At 39.5% G+C, this 16,220-nt stretch overlaps 1 protein-coding gene across 1 annotated transcript; it reads left to right on the top strand.

Annotated features, from left to right (window-relative positions):
* The first annotated feature begins 4,041 nt into the window (after nt 1–4,041).
* Nucleotides 4,042–14,311, top strand: mmyhl1 (myosin heavy chain). The gene is given in 41 exon segments (NM_001161757.1): nt 4,042–4,084; nt 4,230–4,270; nt 4,737–4,958; nt 5,033–5,176; nt 5,275–5,431; nt 5,517–5,544; nt 5,622–5,727; nt 5,811–5,903; nt 5,996–6,059; nt 6,134–6,232; nt 6,321–6,424; nt 6,554–6,692; nt 6,792–6,910; nt 7,019–7,168; nt 7,264–7,434; nt 7,523–7,826; nt 7,962–8,026; nt 8,116–8,203; nt 8,284–8,401; nt 8,488–8,611; nt 8,766–8,902; nt 8,985–9,240; nt 9,321–9,563; nt 9,650–9,826; nt 9,906–10,051; nt 10,154–10,244; nt 10,331–10,720; nt 10,817–10,943; nt 11,038–11,156; nt 11,235–11,431; nt 11,602–11,785; nt 11,879–12,044; nt 12,133–12,257; nt 12,366–12,674; nt 12,766–12,969; nt 13,065–13,190; nt 13,270–13,440; nt 13,520–13,624; nt 13,724–13,819; nt 13,934–14,065; nt 14,206–14,311. Coding segments are annotated over 39 exon segments (5,802 nt in total). The 5' UTR covers nt 4,042–4,084; nt 4,230–4,270; nt 4,737–4,751; the 3' UTR covers nt 14,227–14,311.
* The last annotated feature ends 1,909 nt before the right edge of the window (nt 14,312–16,220 follow it).

Raw genomic sequence — 16,220 nt, 5'->3', positions numbered from 1 at the left:
CCTCCGACTAACCAGGAAAGACCAATGTACTGTTGTGTACAAGTCCCAGTAGATTTACAGTTAGTTATGAACCTCAAAGCAGAACGAAACATTGTGTCCAACATTTTAAGACATGACAACAGAGCTTTCATATACAGAATGCAAGTCTTCTTGATGAAGTGGAAACCTGGTCAAACTAATTGGAAATAAAGAAAATTATTTCACAAAAGGTCAAAATTGGCGCCTTGTGAAACTGATCCAAACCTGTCTTCCTCACTCTACACATGACAAAACATGCAAAATCAATTGAGCATGCTCTGGAACAAGAGAATGTTCTTATTAGGGAAGCGTGCAATAACTGGAGCAGGTGCAACCTCCTTTTTATATTTTTTGTATATTTTTAACATATCTTTCTTATATTGTCTCATGTCGCAGTTTAGTTTTTATTTTTTTTAATTCTTACTTTAACTTTTTATACCACCGGAAAAAAATTGCACTGTAATTTGGTTATACATGTACAATGACAATAAAGATATTTCTATTTCTATTTCTATTTCTATGTCTTGAGGAGGGGGGTGGAGTCACGGGTAACCCAACAACTTCCTTGGCCACCCATTGAAAAACGAGAATCGAACCGAGATCTACCTTTGATTTGATTAGTCCATGTCCATTAATGTACTTACCCATACCATCATACAGGAGTCAAATGCTGATCTGATTCAGGATGTTAGTCATTTACCACCAAATTTGTTCTGCAGTCATGCTAAACTGTGTTCAAAATTTGTATTTGCATTAGTAGTCAGAACATTTAGATCAGTGAGAGAAGTAATTTTGAAAATGTGGACTACACATAACAAGTATACTATCTGCATAGTTGACTTCAGTATTAAAACTTTACTTCACATGCAACAGATGCATTAACAATTTATATACATAAGGTAAATATTAAGATTCTATAATTTTTTTTTGGAAGATTTCTTTTGAAATGTAACATTCTACGGAGACCTCCGGGGGCCAGTGATTAAAAAGAAAAAAAGTCTGATAAACCATGCACAGGGATTACTAAATGGTGCGCACGGATTAATCAATTGTGCTTGTACTGCTGCGCAATCATGTTCACACGCACATTGCATGTGCAGCTCTCTGAGCGGAGCAGTCGGACTCGTAGCTTCTGTTTGCAGGCAGGGGAGGGTGCTTTGTTACAGTGTGCGCAACGGAGGAGACTTCGAAACCCAGTCCGTTCACCTGTTCTGCGTGAGCGGGCTGCCACACTCAGAAGAACCGTGTCTCCTGGGAGATTTGCATCTCCAAACAGAGGACGGGCGGAGGCGGCTTTGAGTTCTGTCTCCTCTTCTGGTCTCCGGCGGGAACTGTCTCCTGAGTTGCAACCCCACTACAGCTCTCAGCATCCCCAGACCACACTTCTGGATGCCGCACACCTGACTCTCATTCACTAAATCAACCACAGCATCCTTAAACACTGCACTGAGCTGAGCTCAGTGCGAAATACTGTTTGTGCCACCCTGCCTCACTTACCGAGCGTTACATATGGACTTCATCCTCCAGCTACTGACCCTGTATCTTACTCTGTTTGCCTCCCAGCTGCCAAGAGAGCAGAGAATAAAATTTGCAGTAATGGGTTCTGTAAGTGGAGTTTGTGATGAAACGCAGGGCATCGTGATAAACTGTCCCCTGAACTGAAAGAGGAGTTGCTATTTATTGAAGATGAAGGCTCTGACTCCAATTCTTGTTGTAGACATTCAAGGAACAACCAGCATTCCTGCTGATCTTGAAAACATTCTACTGAAAACAAAGTCTTAAATAAGTGTTCGACCCTCGTTTCAGATACAATATGGTCCTTGCAGTCTGTGACTGCTGCGGGCCATAATTAGGAAATTATGGACATTTAAGGTCTTTAAGATGATACAACACTTATCCATTAATCATTTTAAAATTATGATAATACTAAAAGCCTGTTTTGCTTTTAGTAAAAGCAAAACAGGCTTGCGCATCCTGTTTTATTGGCTACCTACTAAAAGCCTGTTTTGCTTTTAGTAGGTAGCCAATAAAACAGGCCAAAATTGGTTAAACATTTTTTCTTATTCCCCCTTTTGTCAAAACTCTGGATGCAACATTTTGGATCAGCTGGAAGGTTTTGAGGGAAGTCCTGTAACAGCCTAATAAGAATTCACAAAAGTTCGTAAAGGTGACCAGATTTAACTGACCCTTAATGTCCATATTCATTGAGGTTGATCTGTTGTGACAAGTATCAATTACAGTGTACTTGGAGTGGGTATCTACACGCTGAGCTAAAAATTGACTACAGGGACAAACACTTTAATGGCATGATGTAAAAAATATGGACCTGCAGATATAAGAAATACTTTATGAATGACTGTAATTTTGCCCACAAATTAAACCATCCTGTCTTTATTGGGTGTCAGTAAACCTTCACTCTCTGTGGAACTTTAAAAACAGCACTGCTTAACAAGCAGGAGGACTTAAATTTCAAACAGCAGCAATGTGAATGGGCCAAAAATGGCCTTGGAGCTTCGTCTGGAGAGTCAGTGAACATGTTAATAGCTTGACATATAGGTGTGAATGCCAAAGGCAGATCTCTTACAGATAATGAACAGCATTTTTCCCCCCCCATAAATTAGACGGGAGAATGTTTTTTTTAACTGTTGTAAAACAAAAGTTTTGATTTATTGCTCAACAAAAGCAAAAAAGGGTATTTATATTATGCTTCACAAAAAAACCAAAAAACATCAGTTAGAATAATTTTGAAATTCACATAGTTTTGGTTACTTTTAGGCTTCAATAAATCACTCAGGTACAAAATGTACTATTTAACTGTGGATTATCACCAATTTAAAATCTGCATTTGCAGAGGAAAAATGAAACATGAAGCACATGTACTACCCACAAATGTGTATCTCACATATCCAAGCTGTCATCCTAGCTGTATTTGGCACATGTACTAGATTTAACTTCTGCATTGTAAGCATGCGTGTATAATGTAATGACAGGTTAGTGCGCTCTGATAAAAATGTAATCACTTTTAAATATTTACGTTCAAATAAATGAATGTTAATAATTGTTTTTATTTTTACACTTGTAATGGTACAAACATTTGCAAACGTTATTAAATCAAAACAGACTCATTTACTAGTTGTTATTTGAAAGTGAACTTTGATACTGATCTAAAACATAGTAAACTTAAAAATAATCTTAAATAATTGCAAGAAAGTAAAGTAATATTTCTTTCCATTATAAATGGGGTTACATCACATTTTCCCCCATTATGTTACAAAAGTTTTGGAGAATCTGCTGAGAGACAGTTTTTGTTATTTTTTGATAAACAACTAAATAATGGTAAATATGTGTTGTAATGAACACAATTATTTGGGTATGAATACCATGTTGACATTTTAAAGCTGTGACAAAGCAAATTTTAAAAAGTAATGATTATGATCTTAATTCTTGTCAAAATGACATTGAAGAGATTGAACTGAATATAATGTGTTAAAAAAAGCTGTTGCTAAATTGTACAGAATGACTTTCAAATAGGAAAAGGATGCTCTAATATAGGGAGGGAACCGTAGAAATTACTTATGTAGTGCTGACATTAATCTTGACTTTATCCATGTCTAATTATAAGAAAGAAAATTTAAGTAATGCTAAATACAAAACAATTTAACAAGCCTATTAATAATAAGCCAGAATAACATTGCAATTTTATCATTATATTAAAAATGGCAAAAGCCAATTTGAATATGTTTAAACTTGTAAATATTGTAATTAAAATAAAACTACTGCAGCATTTTGTTCTTTTGGAAAAGTTGAGATGCAGCTTCATTTTTTTGAAAAGATTGAGGGTATGTTTTTTAACTCTTATTTTATTGATAAAAAATAACCGATTTAAAGGTAAACTATACTTGCCCAAAATGTTTCAGTGAATAACTGCTGAGACTATAAGCCACACCACATTTGGCATGAGTCCCAAATATATCTGCTGATGAGCAAGCACACTACAGTCAATATAAGGGGGTTGAAGACAACATAGGAGCGTGTGGCAAAGGACCCCTGAATACTCCAGCGTAAGGTAGGTTATTTGGCTATCTGATGTGGGAACATTCAATATTGTTACAACTTGAAATAGTTATGTTTATATTTAACAATTTCTATGTTCTGAAAATGATTTAAATTTTTTTGTAATTTCTCACTTACAAAAATTATGATTTCAACAGGAATTGGGATCATAGCAGACTTCTAAAAGAGGCAGGGTCAGGTATGGCCAACAATTAAATTAAATAAGGTTTTGTAATTGTTGATCAGTTGACTGTCAAAATCATACATTACAAGCCTAAAAATGCAAGCTATTTTTTGCTGCTAAAGATTAGAGAATTTCCCCATTTTGGGATAAATAAAGTTTATCTAATCTAATCTAATCTTGTAATATCGCAGATAGAAAATTTTGAACAAACAAGTTGAAGAACTAATTTAGATGTAAACAATAATTTAATTTTTTTTACCTTGTGTGATATAAAACTATTATTCCCTTGATATCAGAAAAATGTATTTACAATTTCAAGAGAAAACAATGCTTTGTATTTTTTTCATCAGTAGTAAGGCCTTAACAGTGGGCAAAACATGAGCTAAAGTAATAGAAAGTTTGAAGCTAGATGTAATTGCGGAAAGTTTCTGAATTATACCATGTTGAATAATAACCTCAAGTAATTTTAATTCTCTTACAGACAAAATCTGCCACCATGAGTACAGACGCGGAGATGGCCGTTTACGGCAAGGCTGCCATTTACCTCCGTAAGCCTGAGAAGGAAAGAATTGAGGCTCAAAACAAACCGTTTGATGCCAAGAGTGCCTGCTATGTTCCTGATGCCAAGGAGCTGTACTTGAAGGCAACCATCATCAAGAAAGACGGTGGCAAAGTTACTGTCAAACTCTTGGATAGTAATGAGGTTTGTAGGGCTAAGTCACATTTAGAAGGTGGTGAAAAAGGCTGAATTGTAACAAGAATGTTTTTCTGTTGCAGGAAAGAACAGTAAAGGAAGATGAGGTCTCTCCAATGAACCCTCCAAAGTTCGATAAAATTGAGGACATGGCCATGATGACCCACCTCAATGAAGCCTCTGTGCTGTATAACCTCAAAGAGCGTTATGCAGCATGGATGATCTACGTAAGACACCTGCACCTGAAACGAATCACGTAACACTGAGACTTCCTACTCTTGCAGAAATATAACAAGTTTTATGTGATAATATGTGTCCCTTTCAGACCTATTCTGGGTTGTTCTGTGCCACCGTGAACCCTTACAAGTGGCTCCCAGTGTACGACTCTGAAGTTGTATCTGCCTACAGAGGCAAGAAGCGTATGGAGGCTCCTCCCCACATCTTCTCTGTCTCTGACAACGCTTTTCAGTTCATGCTTACTGGTATGTTACCCACAAAGTATTTGTTTATGAATGGATTGATTTGGACTCATCCAGACACTCATTATTTTTCATTTACCTTAAACAGATAGGGAGAACCAGTCTGTCTTGATCACGTAAGTATTACACTCAATGATTATTATCTGCAAAGTTTCCTGTGTTCACATACCAGCATATCTCTGTCTGTACTCAGTGGAGAATCTGGTGCTGGAAAGACTGTAAACACCAAGCGTGTCATTCAGTACTTTGCAACTATCTCCACTGGAGCTGAAAAGAAGCAACAGTCTGGCAAAATCCAGGTGAAATATAAAACACAACATATAAACACACGTGCAGAATTAAAAGTCCTTTTATTGACACAACGTTAAAAACTGTAATGCAGGGCTCTCTGGAGGATCAGATTATTGCAGCTAATCCTTTGCTGGAGGCTTATGGTAATGCCAAAACCGTGAGAAATGACAACTCCTCTCGTTTTGTAAGTATGGAACCATGGCTGAGTCAAATCTGAAATCTTAGAAAACCCTCACCCATGTGGATTTAGCATAACTGTACCTCTCCTCCAAACAGGGTAAATTCATCAGAATTCACTTCGGCGCAACTGGCAAGCTGGCTAGTGCTGACATTGAGACATGTAAGTCGGACGCTGAATCTATTCAACTTGGTCTGACAGCAAAAACGTTTCAGACTAACTTATAACATACACAGATCTGCTGGAGAAGTCAAGAGTGACTTTCCAGCTTGAGCTTGAGAGAGGCTACCACATCTTCTACCAGATGATGACAAATCACAAGCCTGAGCTGATTGGTAAAAAGAAAAAGCTGCTGCAATGTTTTTAGACAAAAACTGTGTTTTCATTTAGGACAAAGTATTTAACATGTCGTTTGATTTTCAGAAATGTCCCTTCTCACAACCAACCCCTACGACTTCCCCATGTGCAGCATGGGTCAGATCACTGTGCCCAGTATTGATGACAAAGTCGAGCTGGAAGCCACTGATGTGGGTGAACTTTATCTTCTCAATTTTTTAATACTTATAGAAATATTTACATGTTCTTTAAAGAAGATTAATCCTGTGTCTTTTCTTAAGAGTGGAACTCTTGAAATGTCTCAATTATTTGTTTGACAGAATGCCATTGACATCCTGGGTTTCACTAATGAGGAGAAAATGAGCATCTACAAAATGACCGGTGCTGTACTTCACCATGGTAACATGAAGTTCAAGCAGAAACAACGTGAGGAGCAGGCAGAACCTGACGGCACAGAGGGTGAGATTGACTATACACTAAAAACCTTCACATTTACTGTGAAATTACTGTTACAAGTTGCATGTATTCCTTATTATTGACATCTGTTTCTGTTAACAGATGCTGACAAGGTTGCCTACTTGCTGGGCCTGAACTCTGCTGACATGCTTAAGGCCCTGTGCTATCCCAGAGTCAAGGTCGGAAATGAGTATGTCACCAAGGGACAAACAGTACCACAGGTAAAAACAGAAAAAAAAATAGGTGACATGGTGATAGAGTAGGTCTCAATCAATTTATCAAGTTGATCTGTGTGACAGTAATTGAGTTTGACTCATATTACTATTCAGGTGCTGAACTCTGTCACTGCCCTGGCCAAGTCCATCTATGAAAGGATGTTCTTGTGGATGGTCGTCCGTATTAACCAGATGTTGGACACCAAGCAGCAAAGGAACCACTTCATTGGTGTCTTGGACATTGCTGGATTTGAAATCTTTGACGTAGGCCTTCATCCAAAAACTCCATTATTCCACTACTTTGACTTGACTGTCATTTGACATGAATCTAACCGGTTTGATGACTTGTGTGTTTGCAGTTCAACACACTGGAGCAGCTGTGTATCAACTTCACCAATGAGAAACTGCAACAGTTTTTCAACCACCACATGTTCGTCCTGGAACAAGAGGAGTACAAGAAGGAGGGTATTATCTGGGAGTTCATTGACTTCGGTATGGACTTGGCTGCCTGTATTGAGCTGATTGAGAAGGTAAACATTAGGCTAAGCATCTTGTTTTCAAACTGTTGTTTCAATGTTGTTACTTATACCCTGTGTCTTTTCTTTATCTTTAACAAAGCCCATGGGTATCTTCTCCATCCTTGAAGAGGAGTGCATGTTCCCCAAGGCAACAGACACATCCTTCAAGAACAAGCTGTATGACCAGCATCTTGGCAAAAACAAAGCTTTTGAGAAGCCAAAGCCTGCCAAGGGCAAGGCTGAGGCCCACTTCTCCCTGGTGCACTACGCTGGCACTGTGGACTACAACATCACTGGCTGGCTGGACAAGAACAAGGACCCACTGAATGAGTCTGTGGTGCAGCTGTACCAGAAATCCTCATGCAAACTTCTGGCTCTCCTGTATCCTCCTGCTCCAGCTGAGGGTAAGCTTTTTCAAACGAATATACCAGTACTATAGCTAAAAACTTTTATTTTTGTATACTTTTTATAAATGAAATACATTCAAGTCATTATTTTAAGAACAAAGACTTAATTAAAAAATGTCTTCAAAAACATAGATACTAGCAAGAAGGGAGGAAAGAAGAAGGGTGGTTCCATGCAGACTGTGTCCTCCCAGTTCAGGGTAAGCTTTGGATTAAACATAAAATGTCTGCTGATGCTTATGATGAAAAATTCTATTTGTAAGAAACATTTACTACTGTAAACCTACAGGAGAACTTGGGCAAGCTGATGACCAACTTGAGGAGCACCCATCCTCACTTTGTGCGTTGCCTGATTCCCAATGAGTCAAAGACTCCAGGTACACATTTGTGGTTTTTTTCTAGCGATTTGTTTGAGTTGTTGTGCTGGGTAGATTACAGTGAAAACTATATTTTACAGGTCTGATGGAGAACTTCCTGGTCATCCACCAGCTCAGGTGTAACGGTGTGCTAGAGGGTATCAGAATCTGCAGGAAGGGTTTCCCCAGCAGAATCCTCTATGCTGACTTCAAACAGAGGTACTATTGTTTTGTCAATAAAGTTGTAATATTAAACAAAAAGATGACAGAAAAGGTTGTTTAAACTATGTGCTTTATTTTTTAAGATACAAAGTACTGAATGCCAGTGTCATCCCTGAGGGACAGTTCATTGACAACAAGAAGGCCTCAGAGAAACTGCTTGGATCAATTGATGTTAACCATGATGAGTACAGATTTGGACACACCAAGGTTAGTATCAATATTTTTGTCAAAGCTTACAGTTACTTTTGATTTTATTTAGCTTTACAGATGTGTTTAGAGTTTTCTTTTTAAGCCATTGCTAATTTATATTTATATTCAATGAGGTTTACAGGAATAAAAAAGGTTTCAATTCTCTATACAGGTGTTCTTCAAGGCTGGTCTGTTGGGTACCCTTGAGGAGATGAGAGATGAGAAGTTGGCAACACTGGTAACAATGACTCAGGCTGCTTGCCGTGGCTTCCTCATGAGAAAGGAGTTTGTTAAGATGACGGAAAGGAGGCATGTCAAACTCAAATAATTTGAAAATAGACAAGGGAGCTTCAGGGGAATTACTGTTTTAACAGAAACCTTGTCCCTACAGGGAAGCTATCTACACCATCCAGTACAATGTCCGTTCATTCATGAATGTCAAACACTGGCCATGGATGAAGGTGTACTACAAGATCAAGCCTCTGCTCAAGAGCGCCGAGACTGAGAAGGAGCTGGCCCAGATGAAGGAGAATTATGACAAGATGACATCCGACTTGGCTGCTGCATTGGCCAAGAAAAAGGAACTGGAGGAGAAGATGGTCTCTCTTCTGCAGGAAAAGAATGATCTGCAGCTGCAAGTGGCATCAGTAAGTAGCAGTAGGTTAAATATGTAGTTACTCAATTGTGTTTCCAATGTTAATATTTACACAATTCTTAAAAAAAATAGGAATCTGAGAATCTATCAGATGCTGAAGAGAGATGTGAGGGACTGATCAAGAGCAAGATTCAGCTGGAAGCCAAGCTCAAAGAGATAACCGAGAGGCTGGAAGATGAAGAGGAGATCAATGCTGAGCTCACTGCCAAGAAAAGGAAGCTGGAGGATGAATGCTCAGAGCTCAAAAAGGACATTGATGACTTGGAGCTGACCTTGGCCAAAGTGGAAAAGGAGAAACATGCCACTGAGAACAAGGTTTGCAGTCTTTACGGGTCCACCAAACACACATTCATGGGAAATGGTAGAGTCATGTCATACAAACATCTGTCCTTCAAATGTAGGTGAAGAACCTGACTGAGGAGATGGCATCCCAAGATGAGAGCATTTCCAAACTGACAAAGGAGAAGAAAGCTCTCCAAGAGGCTCATCAGCAGACCCTTGATGACCTGCAAGCAGAGGAAGACAAAGTCAACACTCTGACCAAGTCCAAGACTAAGCTGGAGCAGCAAGTGGATGATGTAAGCTGCAAATGGAACATGAACTTGAAAAACAAGATTCTTTTTGAACAATAAATTAACCTAAAGGTTACATTTTCAGCTTGAAGGTTCTCTGGAACAAGAGAAGAAGCTTCGCATGGACCTTGAGAGAGCCAAGAGAAAGCTAGAGGGAGATCTGAAATTGGCCCAGGAATCCATCATGGATCTGGAGAATGACAAGCAGCAGTCTGACGAGAAACTGAAGAAGTAAATTGACAGCTTTGTAATTTTTGTTTGTGTGTTCTTTTTTTAATTATCAGTATGTCAGTCAAGACACAGAAAGTCTTACCATGAATGTTATTTCAACAGGAAAGACTTTGAAATCAGCCAGCTCCTCAGCAAGATTGAGGATGAGCAGTCTTTGGGCGCTCAGCTTCAGAAGAAGATCAAGGAGCTCCAGGTGACTGATTCATTTGAATTCCTCAAAATGTGTCCCTTATTTTATCTTTACAATTTAATGGAATACATCATTTTCACATCCACCAGGCCCGTATTGAGGAGCTTGAGGAAGAGATTGAGGCTGAGCGTGCTGCTCGGGCCAAGGTTGAGAAGCAGAGGGCTGATCTCTCCAGGGAACTGGAGGAGATCAGTGAGAGGCTGGAGGAAGCTGGAGGTGCCACTGCTGCTCAAATAGAGATGAACAAGAAGCGCGAGGCTGAGTTCCAGAAGCTTCGTCGTGATCTTGAGGAGGCCACTCTGCAGCATGAAGCCACCGCTGCAGCTCTGCGCAAGAAGCAGGCTGACAGTGTTGCTGAGCTGGGCGAGCAGATCGACAACCTGCAGCGCGTCAAGCAGAAGCTCGAGAAGGAAAAGAGCGAATACAAGATGGAGATCGATGACCTCAGCAGCAACATGGAGGCTGTTGCTAAAGCCAAGGTACACCACGACTTTGTTTGAGCCTTAGAGTCTAAAACAAAGTCTTTAATTGGTTTAGATACAGTTGTAACAATTCTGTTTCTTTCTCCATGTTAGGGCAATCTTGAAAAGATGTGCCGTACTCTTGAGGACCAACTTAGTGAACTGAAGACCAAGAATGACGAGAACCTTCGTCAGATCAACGACTTGAGTGCGCAGAAAGCCCGCCTGCTCACTGAAAATGGTAAGTGACTGAATAGATTTGACCTACAATACAGACTCATTGCAGGGAGATGAAAAGGACACAAACTAATCTCCAATGTTTAATTTACCACCAGGTGAATTTGGCCGTCAACTTGAGGAGAAGGAAGCCCTTGTTTCTCAGCTGACCAGAGGGAAACAGGCTTTCACCCAGCAGATTGATGAGCTGAAGAGACAGATTGAAGAGGAGGTCAAGGTAAGAAACCTCCCACTCATTCTCACCACTCATTTTTGCCTTCATCATTTGAATCCTTAATCCTTTTGTTCAAACCAGGCCAAGAATGCCCTTGCACATGCAGTGCAATCTGCCCGCCATGACTGTGATCTGCTCAGGGAGCAGTTTGAGGAGGAGCAAGAGGCTAAGGCTGAGTTGCAGAGAGGAATGTCCAAGGCTAACAGTGAGGTGGCTCAGTGGAGAACTAAATATGAAACTGATGCCATCCAGCGTACAGAGGAGCTTGAAGAATCCAAGTAAGTAACAGTCAGACAGATGGAAGAGTTTTTGGAACTACTTAATAAGAAATAAAACAACATTCTTACATGTAGAAATACACATTTAAATTTGTGCATAAATGTATCAAGATCGTATTTTAGCTTAAACGTTTATAATGAGAAAATCATTTCCTGGACTTTTCAAAAAGGAAAAAGTTGGCTCAACGTCTCCAGGAGGCCGAGGAACAGATTGAGGCAGTGAACTCCAAGTGTGCATCCTTGGAGAAGACCAAACAGAGGCTCCACAGTGAAGTAGAGGACCTTATGATTGATGTGGAGAGGGCAAATGCTCTTGCTGGTAACCTTGACAAGAAGCAGAGGAACTTCGATAAGGTCATTTCTTTCACCTTGAACAAAGTCAAATCCAGAAAGTTTTCCTCCCTGTGTCGACGAATAACCCTTTTCAATATAAATTTGTGATTTTAGGTGTTGGCTGAGTGGAAACAGAAGTATGAGGAATCTCAGGCAGAGCTTGAGGGTGCTCAGAAGGAGGCTCGTTCTCTCAGCACTGAACTTTTCAAGATGAAGAACTCTTATGAGGAGGCTCTGGATCAGCTGGAGACCATGAAGCGTGAAAACAAGAACCTTCAGCGTAAGCTCCTTAAACACTGATAAAACATGTTCTATTGTTCATTACTTTAAATCCTGAAAACTCAATATTATTAAACTTTTGTCTGCAGAGGAGATCTCAGATCTGACTGAACAGATTGGGGAAACTGGCAAGAGCATCCACGAGCTGGAAAAGGCCAAGAAGCAAGTGGAGACTGAGAAGTCTGAGATCCAGACTGCTCTTGAGGAAGCTGAGGTACATTCACATTTGGAAAGGACCTTTGAAAGGAAGCTTCCAGTCATAAGCTACAACCAAAACCTGACAGCTATAAGGTACCAATCGATCTGTTTTGAACATTGTTAGGGAACTCTGGAGCACGAAGAGTCCAAGATCCTGCGTGTGCAGCTGGAGCTGAACCAGATCAAGGGTGAAGTGGACAGGAAGATTGCAGAGAAAGATGAAGAGATTGAGCAGATTAAGAGGAACAGCCAGAGGGTGATCGAATCCATGCAGGGCACTCTTGATGCTGAAGTCAGGAGCAGGAATGATGCCCTGAGAGTCAAGAAGAAGATGGAGGGGGACCTGAACGAGATGGAGATTCAGCTGAGCCATGCCAATCGCCAGGCTGCTGAGGCACAGAAGCAGCTGAGAAATGTTCAGGCTCAACTGAAGGTACGGAAAGATAAAACTTCCACATCAAGCATTGATGTAGTTTAGAAGTGTATTATAGAGGTTGTCAATGGTTTCTTTCTTTATTCTCCAGGATGCTCAACTGCACCTTGATGATGCTGTGAGAGCCCAAGAGGACCTGAAGGAGCAAGCTGCTATGGTGGATCGCAGAAACGGTCTCATGGTTGCTGAAATTGAGGAGCTGAGAGTTGCTCTGGAACAGACAGAGAGAAGCCGCAAAATCGCTGAGCAGGAATTGGTGGATGCCAGTGAGCGTGTTGCACTTCTGCACTCCCAGGTAACAATTATTGATACTTTACCTTTTCAAAGTATGTATGTTCATTTGGGAAACTCGTTCATTTCGGAAATGTTCACTAAATGCCATTCTTTCAGAACACAAGCCTTCTGAACACCAAGAAGAAGCTTGAATCAGACCTGGTCCAGGTCCAGGGAGAAGTGGATGATGCTGTCCAGGAAGCAAGAAATGCAGAGGACAAGGCCAAGAAGGCCATCACTGATGTGGGTGTATACCTCCTGTGTTTGCTTTACACTACAACAAACAGGGTCGTATTTTTAACATGCATCTTAAATGTTATAGGCTGCTATGATGGCTGAGGAGCTCAAAAAGGAGCAGGACACCAGTGCTCATCTGGAGAGGATGAAGAAGAACCTAGAGGTTGCTGTGAAAGATCTGCAGCATCGTCTGGATGAAGCTGAGAACCTGGCCATGAAGGGTGGCAAGAAGCAGCTCCAGAAACTCGAGTCTAGGGTAAAAGTTTAACACTGAAATTTCTGGTGCTGAAATAGGAATATATAAATGATATTCATAGATCCTCTCCTTTTTTAAGGTGCGTGAGCTGGAGGCTGAGGTTGAGAATGAACAGAGACATGGTGCAGATGCTGTTAAAGGCGTCCGCAAATATGAGAGGAGAGTGAAAGAGCTCACCTATCAGGTATGATCATTTCAATACTTGACATGAACAATTAAATCAGCACATTAAGAATTAAAACCTAAATTGAGTAAACCTGCAAATGTATTCTTCATGTCATAGACCGAGGAGGATAAGAAAAACATCAACAGGCTGCAGGATCTTGTTGACAAGTTACAGCTTAAGGTGAAGGCCTACAAGAGGCAGTCTGAAGAAGCGGTGAGTGGAAAAACCACAACTCATTTTAATCAACTCACTTTGTCCCGTTTCATGTTTGAATCATCTGCAGCTGTTATGTCAAGAATAAAATACCTTTTCCGTTTTCAAATCCAGGAGGAGCAGGCCAATGTTCATCTGTCCAAGTGCAGAAAACTCCAGCATGAGCTGGAGGAGGCTGAAGAGCGTGCTGACATTGCTGAGTCTCAGGTCAACAAGCTGAGGGCAAAGAGCCGTGACTCTGGCAAGGTAAATTAGCACAAACCTTCATTACTCTCAGGTATCTCTAAGGAATGCAGATAATCAAATAATCATTACTAGTAGAGCTAATCTTTTCTACTTTGAACAAATAAATAGGAATCTATTTTATGTTTGTGCCTTTTTTACAGGGAAAAGAAGCAGCTGAGTAAAGCTCAAATGTCCGTGGCTTATTTCATGTCATATAATATGATTTGAGGTACACCTAAATAAAGTAAATTTTTCTGACTTTTTTTGCCCTTGTTTATTTTGCTGATGAATTCCTACAAAAAGTATAAATATCAAAGACAGTTTTTTATAGGCCTGCACAATAAATTCCAGATTTATTTTTATTGTGATATCAAGCTATGCAATTATGCATATCACAAAAGACGGCAAAAATCGCAATAAATGGTTACTTTAAATGTGCTAAAACAATCTTATGGCAGCTTTAATTATTTGACGAATCAAATAAATTCATTTATGGCCAACCGGAAGAAGCTCTTTCGTGTTAGATGCTCATCTCCCATGTAGACTAGTTTCATTTGAAGTACAATTTTAGGTATGTTGACTCTTATTTAAATTAAACTGCAGTGAAATCAAAATTATGGTTTTGGTTGTTTTACTATTTGTTCTTATATCGCAAGTTACATCGTCATCATAATATTGATCACTGATATCGCATATCTCAAGTTTTCCTCATATTCCTCACGTTCAGCCCTAGTTTTGTAAAACATGAAAAATATATCTGAATGTGATACTCAGAAAAAAATAATTCAATCATCCTTACCAATGTGCCACACAACTCAGATGAGTGTCAAGGTTGCAGAAATCCTGGAAAAATTAATTTGAAGTGAAAAGGCTCGAATTGCGTATTGCGCAAAGTATTTGAAGAACAAAAAATAAAAAGGAAATTCCAGAAAAAAACAACTTACATCTTTAAACATTTTGTTTTTAAATCTATTTTTTGCTTAGATGACTAAAGGTCAGAAGTTCATCCGTTCAAACTGTTATTCACAGTAATAGTAATGTTTTGTTATTCACTTAAAGAGACAGCACATCTTAAGGGACATTTAATAAAAATTCTAAAAATGAGCATACCAGACTCCTGCCTAGGGCTTTTTTTTATTAGTTCTCCATAAACTATTGTTATTAAAAAGGGAAACACAAGTGCATGATGAATAAAATGTAATTCAGATGGTTTACACAAATAAGCCATTGAAAACCTAAGAGAAATATGGGAGCACACAGACCTAAAGGCTAAAAATGTGAGAAGGTTCTTCTATACATCTATTTAGCTGAGAGGAGACACAAAGATGTGTGTCCAAAAACTGCTTTAAAAAAGAGATTATCATTTTTTATTTACATTTGCAACAATCCAGGACGACAAAACTTTGATCTAGGAATATTACATCAGTAAGATGGCTCCAAGTGTTTATGTGCTAAGTGAACAAATATCTATGGCACCAGAAAGCCAACAAGAACAAAATGCAAGTGCAGGAGCCTTTGTGGAAAGACAAAACATGTACCACCAGCAAAAGAAAATAAATCCTACAAGGACAGCACAGAGGCAGTAACCATGGCAGCGTTGGAGGTCCTGGTCTACCACACATTGCTGTGCAGACTGTCAAAAGATGCCCCTGAGAAAATCCAGAACATGTACCGGTAAGTGGGGCGTTATAGGACTGCAGGCTTGACATACATGAAATGCTATAACAAATTGGTTGGCATAGCGTGCAGAAACATCTGTGCCAAGTTTAGGCACAGATGGTCAAGATAGAAAACTTCTTAATGGATGGTCGAAAATGACCAACCTGTCCTGTGGGACCTCCAGATCCAGACAAAATACATTAGTATTGGCTGACCAACTGGACATTGTGCTCGACTGTAAGAAGGCCTTAGTGATAGATGAAGTAATGTCAAGTAATAGAAACATTATTACTGAAGAAGTTGGAGAAATACCAAGGATTGAAAGAAGAGCTGGAAAAAGCTGGAAGGTGATAGAAACAGTGGTGTAAAGCCGAAACTGAGAATAGCTAAATATATTAGATTCAGGTAGGTAATTATTCATTTAATCATGAATGAATTGTCTATTAGTTTAACAAAAATTGTGTTTCAAAGAAAAAAACATACAGAAAACATGAAGCTACATGGAATATGGTTTATC

The sequence above is a fragment of the Oryzias latipes genome, chromosome 6 (genome assembly GCF_053564925.1).
Source record: "Oryzias latipes strain Hd-rR chromosome 6, Olatipes_Hd-rR_3.1".
NCBI lineage: Eukaryota > Metazoa > Chordata > Actinopteri > Beloniformes > Adrianichthyidae > Oryzias > Oryzias latipes.
Note: the sequence above shows the minus strand (reverse complement) of the source record. Positions and strands in the feature narration are given on the sequence as shown.